The sequence below is a fragment of the Drosophila kikkawai genome, chromosome 2R, assembly GCF_030179895.1.
Source record: "Drosophila kikkawai strain 14028-0561.14 chromosome 2R, DkikHiC1v2, whole genome shotgun sequence".
NCBI classification, from domain to species: domain Eukaryota; kingdom Metazoa; phylum Arthropoda; class Insecta; order Diptera; family Drosophilidae; genus Drosophila; species Drosophila kikkawai.
Genome location: NC_091729.1, coordinates 22,437,382 through 22,451,926, shown reverse-complemented (window position 1 = coordinate 22,451,926; position 14,545 = coordinate 22,437,382). Strand labels below are relative to the sequence as shown.

Below are 14,545 nucleotides of genomic sequence, written 5' to 3'. Positions count from 1 at the left end.
TTGACTTTTCCGTCCTTGTAAATCTCTCCATTATTCTTGTCAATTTGTCAATATCGTAAAAGCCTCTCATCGCTCATCGCCATGCGTCTCTCATGCGAGTGAGAGCAATTAAGTTATTAATTTGCCAGAAAGTGCGAGTGAGAGCTCACGTGAGCGGCACACGATTGAGCGAGAGTCGAATCAAAGTAACTGCACTTGACTCTCTTGGCTCTCTTTAAATGTTATTCCATGACAGGAACACAGTCTCTCTCTCACTCTCCCAGTGAGATCCTCAAAGGGCCGTTTCACCTGTCACTCCACTCGTTCAATTGGTTTATGGCCGCCAGTTATCATAATCATTATCACCTGGCCGGCAGGTATCAGGCAAAACGAAGCTCGGCCGATGAATTAAATTGAGAGCTTCGTGCTTCCTAACGCCGCCGCCTCGGTCGCTGTCGGCGTCAACGTAGCCGCGATGCGAGCAAAAAACAGAAACAAAATTATAAAAACGTTCAATTAGCCGAGGTAGTAACTCATTACAGTGCCAACGCTCGTTGCGAAAAGAGGCGACAAGTGAAAAGCCCGGAAAAATAGCAAGGAAAAAAGGCTGGTTTCCCCAAAAGTGCGTGCGGAGCTTCCACAAAATAAAAATGTGAGTGACAAATTTCAAGTCTAAAATCTAAAGTTGAGAGAATTTTGCTGCGTTTTTAATTTTTGCTCCTTTGTTTTTGTCCGCTAATTCGCTGGTATCCAGTTAGGGAAGAAACAGTGAACACTCGACAGATAAATTCAGTTTCTTCCTGTTTTAGAAAATGTAAAATGTTAAAAAAAATAATTACTTTCTGGTCTTAAATATCAAAGAAAAAGTGCTATGTGTTAATATTTAGATTAGGAAACTCTCCTTTGCACTGCAATTATAAATAAACTATATTTATACAGCATTTCCATTGCTTTTCAAAACAAAGTAAAAAGTGCTAAAAATAAGCCTGCAACTAATAAAAAGTAAATTCCCAGAGTTAACTACCTTTACTTTTTATTGGATCCCTCCATCAGGCGTGCCCTGTAATTAGCCTCATGGCAAAAACTTTAAGACAGGGAAAATAATTTAAAAAAACCAGAGTAAGGCAAAACAGCTGATTCGTATTTTTGAAAAGTTGTTTTCTTTTTTGTTAGCGCGTGTGTTTGTGTTCAGTTCAATTCACTTCATTTCGCAGTGAGGTGAGTGAGTTTCTGATTAAAAACCGCCTGCCAATTAAAGCCACAAAAATTTTATAAATATGTTTTAAGACCCCCCTCCCCCTACATCGTATGCAAATAATTACGAATAAAAAAAATTAACAAAAGGCTGAACAAAAAAAACGAGTTAAGTAAGCAGAACAGAAAAGTATGGCTCTTTATTGTCAAGGAACTCGATTGAAGTGAATGATTTACGATTGCTAATGATGCATTATTTCGTGTGTAACATTCACTTACTTCCTCGCAGACAAGTGGCCAGTGATTACGAGAACCCTAGACTATAGATTTCATGGCAAATCCCGATTTCGATTTCGATCCTATAACAATCGGTCCGGTTCAAGTGCTAAAATGCGCACCGATAAGCAGATAAGCACGTGAAAATACCTTTTTGAGGGCCCCTAAGACCCCGGACTTAAACAGTTTCCCACTGTTCGAGAGCAGCGCAGAACAATGTAAACACTCGGGCTATAAATAATACACTGAACAAATAAAAAGGGAATGTTTAGAAGCCAGAAACATAGTCTTGAAATATAGGAGAACAGGATTTTTAGCTTGGGTTTAGAAATTTATCTAAAAATGTTTTTGAAAAGTATTCCTATTTAAATTAGGTAGTTCCCTCTTCCAACATTAGAAGCAGCCACATTTGAGCTCAGTGCATAGCCACTCGGCCGAATCGAATGTGAATGTGAGTTGAGGTTGAAACCCGGGCCTGAACTTGAACTTGAAAAGCTGAATGCAAACACTACTACTGGCTGGCGCTCCACTTGCAGCCAAAAAACCGGCCCAGTGGAAATTGAAATGCAACTGGAAATGGAAATGATGCTGGAAATGTTGCCAACAATTGGAACAAATGGCGAATAACATTAAAATAAATTAATTCAAGAGGATACGTCATTAAAGCGCCAATGGGACTAACCGAATCCGAAACCTGATGGAAAATTTACCCCTGCCTCGTCACGAATCCATTGTATATGTGACGAAGGCTGCTTTATGGACCGGCGATAAAGCCCAATTATGACATAATTAAGGCAATCTGATATCAGGCGTCTTGTGTCGCTTTATGGCCATCATCTCAGTCAGTCGAAGAGCCGAAAAAGGGTGAATGAAGAATAATTAGCACGTGTATCTCGTTTCCGTCCAGGGTTCGTAATGCCGTGCAATCTATGAGAGGTTTCCCACTCGACTCTGTGCACACATACAAACGGTGATAACCGTTTTTGATTTACGGCCCAGAGTCACAGAGGCAGTTAATAGTGTGCCCCCTCATGGCAACCCACCGGCACACCATTCGGAGAATTCCAATTTATCGGGATAGAAGCTCCGCTTCGGCAATCTGTCAATAAATCTGTCTGGCAGGGAATTTACAAGCACGGGACTGGGCTTTTGGCCAAAACGAACTTTGTCAGCCTCTTTTGGAATCGCACTTATCTTGACGAAATTTCCGCCACTTGACGATGAATTGCTAGCGCCTTGGCGCACTTTTCAATCCGATTAAGAAGCATTACCGATAGCGATAAGATTTATAAATTCTATTGGTTACTCCTTTGCAGTAAAAATGGTTTATAGACGACCACAAGTCTATACATTTTTGGCCATTTATTATTATTTACTAATGCACTTTTAATGCCAGCAACCGCCGACAGTTGCGGCATTAACATTAAGCGTTTTCCATTTAAATTTATTGCATTAGGAATATTTATAGGCTAGAGATAAGTAATTACACACGAAGCAGTAGTAAATTAGCCCTTGCCAAGGGGAATTTCATTTAAATTGTTTAAATCTTATACAATATCAGTTATAGATAGACTTGAAGCTGCTCCAGGAGCCAGGCAACCATCGCACTTGACTGTTTTCAGCGATCTGCGGTTTAGCGATTAGCATTTAGCCATAAAATGCAAAATCATTCCACGTCCACGTTTGATATCCCCGGTATTTGTGTCCGATGTTTACCCGAAAGTCACTTTGCTAATTGTCTAAATTGATCAATATTTGTGACAGAAATGCGGCAAAGGAAACTCGAGATTTGTGCTACTTTAGTGGATCATCATATTAAGTAACGCTATAGAGATCACGTTTCTATTTTTGATCGATCACGAGCCTATCGATATGGGGTTCACCAAGGGGTTATAGAATAAATGCATTCATTAATTGTTTATGCATAAGTGCGATAAGGATAAATGTAACAGATTACAAAGGCAAATGAGATATAAATATTTCCCATCTGAATCATAAAAACAAACAAATGTGTTTCTAGCCAAGCTGATGTTTGTTTTTCAAAAAATCCAGTTGAAGTTATGGAAATTTAGCAACAGTTCTACTGTAATTAGTGGGCACCCCCCTACTTGACATGTTTATTTTTTATTGTTTACCAGACTCTGGCATATAACAGCCCAATTAGGGTTTTGTGTGGGCTTAATTTCTAAGAAATCGGCGCAAACAAATTGGGCAAAAAAGAAGGCACTGGGGGAGAGCAGGTTGTTGAGACGTCTTACGAAACTTTCCAAAATGTTTTTTCTTGTTTAAGCTCTCCTCCTCTGACGTGCAAGCCATTCGAAAAACAATTGAGATTCCGCTCACACAACACCCAAGTGCGCATTGTTATTTATTATTTACGGTACATATATGTGTGGGGATTTAAATAAATGTAGAATCAAAGCGCTGTTATAATGAATTTACCTGGAAATATGTTTCGGCGAACCGCGTAACCAGTTTCTTTCAAAAGGGAAACATTTTTTCGGTAGTTTGCCAGTCGCGCGACCGTGAAGTAAAAGTAAAAAAAATATATGAAAAATAAAATGATAAACAAATTACATCATCAGGGCCCCGAAATTGTCAATAGCAGGCTTGCGGCCCGAGATAAGTAGAGCTGTAAGGTTAATTACTTTACCTGTGCAATTCGAGTGCAATATATTATATGAATGCAAATATTAAACTAGCCTTGTATGGCCCAGAAAAAGGCAAAAAAAATATATTCAAGGCTTTAGAATTGGCTAAGAAATCGGGTGACAAACTGTACCTTCGATCAGATTGATCTGTCAATTTCTTATAAGTATATATTCCCGTATAACCGAATCCAATATTTGATCGCCGTTCGCTGTTAACTGGGAAAACGTGCGTAGGGAGACTCAGACTCGTGAGATCGCGAAATCAAATGCCGATTTAGAGACGGAATGACTATGGATATTTCGCACACGGCGACACTTGGCGTTTGCCAAACCAATTCAAGCCGTCTAAATTTATCAAACTAATTTGTTGACCGCTTTGCTCTGCTTTCAGATTAACAGCTTGATCTGCCGATCTGCGATCTGCGATCGTCGATCTGCCAGAAAAGCGGGGAAACTGCTGGAGAAGTGAAGGGATCCGGATCCCGTCCCCGAAGACCGACCGAGTGTCAACAAGACCGGCGAATAAATCGTGCAAACAGCAGCAAACAGACGGACCAGACAGAGCAGACTCGGTCTGAAGCTCAGGTTCGGGGCTTATTTAAGGCCCGCTGCCCGCCGACTGTCAATCAGAACAAATCCAGCTGCCAGCGGCAGCAGATCGCGAGTGAAGAGGAGTCACAGTCACCTGCAGAATCACCTGAATCTCCAGCTCAACGTGAGCCGGGACAATAAATAATAATAAAAATAATAAAAGCCGTGTGGCTTTGGTCAATAATTAAACAGCAAATACTCATTCCACTGCAACACACCTCAGACACTGAGTTTATTTTCTCCATTCTGAGCCGTGTAGTACTTACATTGTGATATTTAAACGTGCCACCTGCAGCGGTGTAATCAATTTGCATTAACACTTTGTGTTTAAACTTCAACAAAAGCTTAAAACAACTCTGCAATTAACAAGATGTCGGCATCAAAGGAGGCCATTTGTGCGAGCACTGAGAAGGATCTGGAGAAGCCTCCGCTAGGTGAGTTATACAAAAATGAAATATATAATAATTATTACAGAGGCCGGAGCGTGGGGGTAGAATATCACACTTAATTGGTGTAATATTTGCAAATTACAGCCGAGATAATTCACAATTTCAATTACACCATAGCTGAGATAATTCCCAATTGCAATGGCACCCCCATTGTTAGGTCACACTCTAGGGCTAGATAGAGCGATGTGACAAAAACATCATAAATTTTAAAGCTAATAATAAGGGAGATGCAAATTAAGGGTCTGAATTTAGAGTTTACTTTGTATAAGAAGTGCAGAGAGTACTATAAATAATTGAGGATTTATTTTAGATATAATTATAAAAGTGTCTAGAAAGGTAAACGAGTTTCCAGTCTTCATTTCAAAATATTGGATATATATAAAATATCTTAAAATATATAATGCAAGAGGAAATAACTTAGCAACCGGCTGTAAAAACCTAACTACCTTTAATAATGATCACTGATCTGAATAATATGCAAATATAGTTTCGCTTTCTTTTCTCCGTTTGTGATTCCCCCAAGTCTATGATCCCAGTCACCGGGTAATTGCCCCATTTATTGCCCATGACAATACACTGTCGGATATACATATGTCTCAGTTGCTGAGACGACATATAATTTACATTTCTCACTGGCTCAAAATACCGGGCAAATTAACAGAGCCAGAACACGTTCGCCCCGGCTATTTAGCAATCGTTAAACTCGAAAATTACACTTGAAGTCGATTAAATGGGATTCTCAATGCCTGCGAGTGGCTTCTCCTGGAATCCACTTGATTTAAATAAACGAAAACAGACCCAAAAATGGATGAGAAGGTTGCCGCTAAACGGAAGTTATTTGTTATGCAACGGAAAAAGAGGAGAAAAATTAAATTTATTATTAAACAAAAGCCGTCAATGCGTGAGCCAAATTCACAATGATTGTGTGACAAAAAAACCATAATTTGCGCGGAGAGAAAATTGTAAAATATATTTTCACAATCAGTGATATTATATAAACAAAAAACAAAAGAACTAAAACAAATTATTTCAAGATTTTTATTTTTTAGTTGCTTTTTCTTTCTGTAAAACGTGTATATATTTTTAGGTATTTTATTATCAAGATGGTAATTAATAGTCATTTCTTTCCGTGTATTTTTAGGGGGTGTGTGTGCCAGTGGGTGGTTGGTACAGTTGAGTCAACACCGCCTACTATTGTGGTGTCTAATTTGCCTATTATTCTGCCATTCGGAGACAGACCAAGTGGTTTGTTTACGTTGATCTTGGCTTCCTATTTCAATAATATATTTATTTTTTTACACACAAAAAGAGTCATCTGCTTGCCACTTGACACAGTTTGTTTGTAGTTCCCGGTTCACCTTTTTGGTAGGCAACTGGCCAAAACCAGTTACCGGCTAAAATACGAAAAACAAAAGGGGACCAAAAACAGAGCTATAAATCGCGGCATTTCGCCAAATACAGTACGTGTTTATAACTGTGCAAATGAACTCTGCAAGGTAATGGCAATAAAAATACTCGTCCAGAGATTCTCGGCTAAGGTCAGCAAGGGAAATGCACTGGCAATTGCCTTGGAATACCAACGAGAACGAATACTTTTCGCTTTTTACTTTCATTAGCAACAATAACATTTTAAACTTTTACGATTTACAAAGCTCTTTTCACTACGTTGTCGTGACGAGCAGAGAAAAAAACACAATTTCCGATCTGGCAGCTTGACAAGTTTTGTGGTTCTTTTCATCAGTTGGTCGCTGGCTTTTGGCCCTGATATTGACATTTGAATGTGAGCGACATGCAAGCCATTAATTGGATGAAAATATTCGCATCTATTCAATTTCCGAGCCAACGCCCCCGTAGTTTAGATGCCACAATAATGGGTCGCTCTCCAAAAAACCCCCTCTACTAATTTCACAATGGAAGCAGCGACCTGTTCACCGATGCGCTCGACTGGAGCTCCATATCCGTTCTATATTTCTATGGGATCCGCAGTATATACATATATACAGCATATAGTATTGTTGATGTCTCGGAGCTCTGGCGTAATCCGATTTGCTGCCCATCTCAGCTGGACTTGCTAAATTGGAAAATTGCCTGCTCACAGACGACGAGCACTATAAAGAATTCAATTTGGACAGTTGAAATTCCTTAGTACTTTTTTTTCACGAGATCGTGACTTTTGCAACATTTTTCGTAGAATTTTATTTGATTTACGTTTACTTTTTTTTGCGACAACTTACTCATCTCATCTCGAGTGCGCTTGTTACTATTTTTATAGCATTACAATTACCACAAAAATAGCCCAGAGATTCATTCAAAGAGAGTGTGCTGCCATTTCACCTGCAAAAGGGAAACTTAAATAGAAATTTCAGAGTAATTAACCCACTGAATGAGTCTCTGAGTTGAAACTATCTGATTATAACAATAATAATAAAAAGAAATACTGGGAGTAAACATGCGCTGGCTGACATCAGCTTAACCTTACCGGTGGCAGACAAAGCCCGCCTCTTTTATGGAGTGCAAATATTTGCGCTACTCTTTGGCACCTCTCAAGATGCCCGATACCAGGAACTTCACTTCACTTCACTCCTCTATAGGAGACAAGTGCGCCTTGTTTATGCTGAAATTGAGTTGAAAAACAAATAAACGTCAATTGGTGATTACAATTATCAGAAGTTGGAATATCCAGAAATTCCAAGGAATCTGTTCCCTACTCAAGTAACGTAATCCCTCATATTTAAACCATAACAAAAGAAAGCTACATTTTCAATGAAAGCCACTCACTGCTTACGTTATTACGCATACGTTACGTTGGCCGCCAAAGCTCACCCCAAAAGCATGCTATGAAAAAGTAAAGAGAGCCTGGTCATGTCAAATCCATGTAGAATATGTGTAAAATCATTAACTAATGCAAAAATCCATAAATAATTATCAACAAGATTATGCTCATTTGCTGTGGCGAGCTACAAAAATAGAAAATAGTTGGCAGACAAAATGAAAAACCACTTAATTGCTTTGAGCGCGCGCACAACTGTACTCCGCACACACGAAAAAAAAACAATATATTCCATTAGAGGGTCTGCCAAAAATTCACCCCACATATGTACATATTCAGATTCATATATTGCGAATATGGCATATGCCTCTATATATGTCAAGCTAGACAGTGTGAATGGCTTCTCTTCTTTTCTGTCACGAGAGCTTAGCAGACACGCTCAATGCCAGCGAAAAAGCAATTAACAAAAGGCATCATAAAAACATAGAGAAGGTAGAGAGATAGGGGATTGGATCGTTCCGTTGGAGATTATCTAGTAGATCTCTGGTTGTGGTTGAGATATTGATCTGAATATTGGTATGCCTAAAAAATATAGAAAATAATATCCTTAAAAAACCTTTTTAAGTCATTTGGATTTTGGGTTTGGGTAATAAATTAATTATAACAATTATTTGTTATGAAGTTGGAATTAAGAAAGTAGATATTTTTACTTCTCTATATTCCTAGGAACTCATAAATAACAAATATTTGAGATGTTGCCAAAGAAACATTAATTTAATAACATTTTTAATATACTTTTGACCTATAGCTCATTTGCTATTCGTGGTGATCCCATTAGATCGAGAAATTAAACTTGTGAGACGAAGCAGGCGACAAACACGTGTCTGTCTCAGCCGGCGGCAAACTTTGAGAGCCAGCTCCGCCTTCTCGACTCGCACAACACACACACCCACCAATAACACCCGTTCATAAACAAACACTTGTGTGAGTCAAGCGTGACTGTAGCTATTTTTACAGTTTCAGCTTTGGTCGCGGTCTGAGGTTTGTGGAAACCAAAAACAAAGGGGGAACCGCTTGCCGCCAGGTTTTATTCTTTTATTCGGACTATGTCAAAATTAGCAACAACTTGTCAAAGCGATTATATAGTGTATACATTTTGGCATGACCAGTAATTACACAGAAAATATAGTGCACCTTGTGCGGGGCGCCTCCATTTAGCGGCGTCGCATTTCTATGACTTCATCGGCAGTCGGCAAATACTATATGTCTACATGTGTCTGCTCCATTTGCTTTTGTTTTTGGGGGGTATTTAACTAAATATATATATTTTAGAGATGAAATAACACAAGTTTTAGGTATAATAAATAACTTTGAGGCTTAAATTTAGTTTTAAAAAATTTAAAACCTTATTATATATTATAAATCAGCCCCAAAATTATGCTAGTATAAATGATATTCCATGTAGCTATAATATATAAATCATTGCATTTTTTTAGACAGCTTTAAAAGGGTTCCAAATCTCCAAAAGTATTACTTTCCTTTTTAAATGTTTAAAAAACATTATTATAAAATTCCTTTTAAAAATCATCTATACAAAAAAACCTTCAAGAAACCATTAGAACCCTCCCAAAAGTACCTGGTAATTTTCCAAAATATTACCATAATCACTTAGCATTGCATATATTTTAGGCAGCGCGTGTTTACTCCCCATTCCATGTGCCTAAAGTCACGAGATGTGAGTGTGAATGGTACTACTCGTATGCTTACGTCCATCCGATATAATTAGACATATATACTCGATGGAGGTGCGCACGATTTCTTTGACTTTGGTCCGAGCAAAGAGTTCACTCTACCAATTGACATCAATCGCCGGGCACCGCAAAATGATGCATTTGCCGGGGGAGAATTTTCCATCGCCTCACTCGATTAGGGAAAATCTGAAAGCCATAGCTGATGTAATTGCTCAGCGGCGGAGAGAGCGACGCCGGCGCAGAACCCCGACAATACCCGAACCCAATTCAATAGCCACAGAGGGTACCCATGCCGAAACCCATAGCCTTAGCCATAGCCATACCCATACCCATTCGCGGTTTATAAGCGAAGGCGACGCAACAGTTGGCGCTCAGTAGAAAAAGCTGAAAGCAACAAGCGGGAGCGAAAAGTACCGACTCAGTTGACCGTTCAGTGCCGAAGGCACCGCACCACCCTATCACAGAGCTAGTTTTTCCTCGCAGAACCTCCGAGTTCCCCAGCCCGCGATATGTTACGGTCTTCAGCCGGAAAAGTCGACAGATAGACAATGAAATGGTTTAAGCGTGTGCGCAAAAAGTCGTGAACTCGAAAAACCGAAACTAGAAAATACCGAATTTAATATAGTTAAGTTTAGCAAACAACCCCTAAGCATTAAAACCAACCAAGATGCCCTTTCGACGCAGCAGTCTGAATCATCGCCATCGCGATGGCCATGTTTTGGTGTGGAATCAGAGGCACCTCCACGAGGCACTCGAAGAACAACCGCAGAGTAAGCTAGAATTCCACCGAAAAAAAAAGTTGTACAATTTCTGATAACATGCTTTTGGGTTAATATGAGTTTTTAAGTTTAAACTGCTTTGAAATAATTTATATTTTCGTGTTGAAATAGAGTTACAAGAATATAAGGAGAGGTTTTTCCATATATTCTGTTCTTAAATATAAATTATTATACATTAATATATATACAAATAATATTGATCACAAGCAATTCTTCCTGCCTTCTCTTAGACCTTGTCTGACCCCACTGCGTATACGTAATTTTGTTGTTAGGCCACCAAAGAAGACCTATTTCCTTGGGCTTATTTCGCGTGACATACACGTGCTTCTCCTCATCGCCAGTTGGCTGGCAACAAAAGCAAAACGCGCCGATTGTGAAACACGAGACGTTGGGTGGAAAATAAGAGAAAAAACAGAGGGAGTAAGAGGAAAAACGAGGAAAAGCGAGCAAATCGCGCGATTTAACGCTGCGTGAGCACAAATAAACAGCGAGCAAAAAACAATATTTTTGAAATTATTTTTTGACTCGGCAATTCATGCGGTCTTTCTCCCTTTGTTTATGTCATATTTTTTTCGAAGAATTTTTTTTTTAGCTACTAAATTCCGCGGAAACAGACAGGTTATTGAACACAAAAATGCTTATTGCACAATTTTTAATTTACCACCAAGGGGCAAAGTTCAGTAGTTGGAAAAGTGAATTGCCTTAATTAAATCTGCAAGCAGCCTTGAACTTTAGTATGAGTGGCTCTCAAATTAAGCCAAATATGTATATAGTAAAACCTAAAGCGAACACAACTGTACTCGCAGCTGGAAATTCAGGCTACCCTCACGTGTTCCACGCCCGTGCAAATTGCCGAGAAATGCCGACCATTCACGTTTGCCAAATGACACAAAACGATACAAAAAAAAAATATCAACACTCACCCATTCCAATGTAAACAATCGCTTTCATAGCTATAATAAAACGCGATCTCGCAATATGAGTCTATGGCGGGGAAATCAAATAAATAAATGAGCAGAAATTACGAGGCTGCACTTGAAATCAAAAGGAATCTAGTTTATTTTCATAGAACAAAATAGATCTAATTACTCAGTTATTAAATATGTTCATTGATATAAAAACTTAAATTTTATAGTTAAATTTTTGTAAAAATCTAATATTTTCGTGCTGTGTAAAGATTGTTGTAGTTTTTTCGATCTACACCATGAATCACCTTAGCGGGCCCGGCGAAAGGCTTATCTCGTGCGAGCAACGAACCTTGAGCTAAGCAAACCCCAGACAAGATTATATCTTAATATCTCTGCGATAGCCTAGAAATATTTGGGTTATTTCTGCATTTCCGAAACATATAATTTGTCAGCTAACATTTACAGTTGCTGACAAGATTTCCGCTTGCCCTCGTCTAAATTAGATAAATTAGTTTATGCACGCTCATTGGTCACTGACGCAGTCACAATTATTTACTCTTTCGCTGGTTGATTTAATTTTCTAGACTCTTTTGACTAATTATTTTTCTCTTATTTTTTGTGGTATTCTTTTAGGATGCTTTGCCACCCGCTATTTTGTGACCTTTATGCTTTTCCTGGGCATGGCCAATGCGTATGTGATGCGGACAAACATGTCGGTGGCCATTGTGGCCATGGTCAATCACACGGCGATTAAGTCCGGTGACGAGGTGTTCGATGATGAGTGCGGAGATCGTGATATACCCATTGTAAGTTGGATTTTTAAACCTTTACAAATATGTAAAGCATATTTTTGGATATATTTTAAAGCGATTTCGAAACATTAGAGTGCTTTAAAGTATTTTTCAATAATTTTATTTATTAATAAATAATATTTGAATTTTCCCATCTTCTTCCCCTTAGGACGATTCCCAGGATGGCGAATTCCCCTGGAATTCAGCCCTGCAAGGCTATATCCTCTCCTCCTTCTTTTACGGCTATGTCATCACCCAGATTCCCTTTGGCATTTTGGCCAAGAAGTACGGCTCGCTGCGCTTCCTGGGCTATGGCATGCTAATCAACTCGGTCTTCGCCTTCCTCGTCCCGGTGGCTGCCCGCGAAGGCGGCGTCTGGGGTCTGTGTGGAGTGCGCTTCATCCAGGGCCTGGGCGAGGGTCCCATTGTGCCCTGCACTCACGCTCTTCTGGCCAAATGGATCCCACCCAACGAGAGATCACGAATGGGCGCCGCCGTCTATGCGGGAGCTCAATTTGGAACCATCATCTCGATGCCATTGTCCGGTCTGCTGGCGGAATACGGATTCGATGGCGGCTGGCCATCGATCTTCTATGTATTCGGAGTGGTGGGCACCGTGTGGTCCATTGCCTTCCTGATGTTTGTGCATGAAGATCCCTCGGTTCATCCCACCATTGATGAGCGGGAGAAGAAGTACATTAACGATGCGCTATGGGGAACCGATGTGGTCAAGGTGGGTTAACTTACAAAAATTATCAATTGGAAATGTATTTAAATTTTGTATATACCCTTTCAGAGTCCTCCAATTCCCTTCAGGGCCATCATCAAGTCCCTGCCCTTCTACGCCATTCTGTTCGCTCACATGGGTCACAACTACGGTTACGAGACTCTGATGACCGAGCTGCCCACCTACATGAAGCAGGTGCTTCGTTTCTCCCTGAAGTCCAACGGACTGCTCAGCTCCCTGCCCTACTTGGCCATGTGGCTGCTGTCCATGTTCATCTCGGTGATTGCCGACTGGATGATCAGCTCCAAGCGCTTCTCCCTGACCGCCACCAGGAAGATTATCAACAGTATTGGCCAATATGGCCCAGGAATAGCCTTGATCGCCGCCTCCTATACAGGCTGCGACCGAGCCTTGACGCTGGCCATTCTCACCATTGGTGTGGGCCTGAACGGAGGCATTTACTCGGGCTTCAAGATCAACCACTTGGATCTTACGCCCCGCTTTGCCGGTTTCCTGATGGCCATCACGAATTGCTCGGCCAACTTGGCCGGTCTGCTGGCGCCCATTGCCGCAGGCAATCTGATCTCTGATCCCAGCAAGGTGAGTTATCAAGATTTTAATTGGAAAAGTTTAAAAACAAAAGCGACAATATTCCTCAAGACCTCTTTTTCTTATAAAAAATACATTTGAAAAATTAAATACTGTCACTTTTGTGGGGTAAATATAGCATCTGTGACCAAAGCAATTAATAAATAATTATATAAACAAGCACACTAAATCCTATATAAATAGACACAAGCTAGGCTATGATATATATCCCCTAAAGAGAGACAATTAAATTATTTTGAGAAGTGTTGCCAAATTTTTATAGGACATTCAGCCACCTTCTTTAACTTTTAGTATATAGAAACATCAATTTTGCTGAATTAAAATTAATTTTCGCTTCTTCTCTTTTACTTTGCAGCCCATGATGGGTCAGTGGCAGATCGTGTTCTTCATTGCCGCCTTTGTGTACATCATTTGCGGCACCTTCTACAACATCTTCGGTTCCGGAGAACGCCAGTTCTGGGACAATCCCGAGGATGATGAGCAAAAGCCAGCCCTGCAGGCTACCAGCACCACCACACCCCAAAGGCTGAGCAATGGAGCGGCGCCACCGACGCAGGCCATCACCAGCTCCTAGGAAGCGGCCAGGATTTAGGATTAGCCAATACACACACACACACCGTACACTATATGATATGAAATGCGTAGCTTAGTCCTTGTTTTAGTTACCTATATATATATATGTTAAGCCAAAAGTTGTTATACCGATAGCTAGCCACTGATCTATTCCTATACCTGCATATACACTAACGATCTACTTAGCTAGCGATCCTTAGAACAAAAGACAGTTTAGCTTCCGATTGTAAATGTGAATTGTGAATTCAAACCCCAAAACTGAAAACCAAACCAAATCGAGCACAAATTGTCTGCTTTAGTTAGGCAAATCGAGGTCTACCATTGCAAATGCGTAGTTTTCTAATCTTATTGTGATAGCGACAGAGTTTAGTTCTCTCACCGATTTGTTTTGAAACGAAATGATCCGCTCAAGCGAACATTGTTAAGTAAGCAAGCAACCAAATGTATGAAAAATCAATTAAAACTATAGTTTAAGGATATCAAAAAAAAATAACTTG

The 14,545-nt window shown here is 39.9% G+C and overlaps 1 protein-coding gene across 2 annotated transcripts; it reads left to right on the top strand.

The window, feature by feature from the left end:
- Positions 1 to 498: 498 nt before the first annotated feature.
- On the top strand, positions 499 to 14,541 carry Picot (putative inorganic phosphate cotransporter protein picot). Of its 2 annotated transcripts, XM_017169415.3 has the most exons (6): positions 499 to 631; positions 4,492 to 5,125; positions 11,982 to 12,154; positions 12,309 to 12,872; positions 12,936 to 13,466; positions 13,831 to 14,541. In XM_017169415.3, the coding sequence occupies exons 2-6, from the start codon at positions 5,062 to 5,064 to the stop codon at positions 14,047 to 14,049; spliced, it is 1,551 nt and encodes a 516-aa protein (XP_017024904.1). In that variant the 5' UTR covers positions 499 to 631; positions 4,492 to 5,061; the 3' UTR covers positions 14,050 to 14,541. The 2 variants fall into 2 exon arrangements, with proteins under 2 accessions (XP_017024904.1, XP_017024903.1); XM_017169414.3 differs by lacking the exons at positions 499 to 631; positions 4,492 to 5,125 and adding an exon at positions 10,030 to 10,431.
- Positions 14,542 to 14,545: the final 4 nt, after the last annotated feature.

Coding starts and splice junctions, on each gene's coding strand:
- Picot (XM_017169414.3), top strand. CDS start 10,329: ATGCCCTTTCGACGCAGCAGTCTGAATCATCGCCATCGCGATGGCCAT. Junction 10,432..11,981: donor ACTCGAAGAACAACCGCAGA/GTAAGCTAGAAT, acceptor GTATTCTTTTAG/GATGCTTTGCCACCCGCTAT. Junction 12,873..12,935: donor GGGGAACCGATGTGGTCAAG/GTGGGTTAACTT, acceptor ATACCCTTTCAG/AGTCCTCCAATTCCCTTCAG.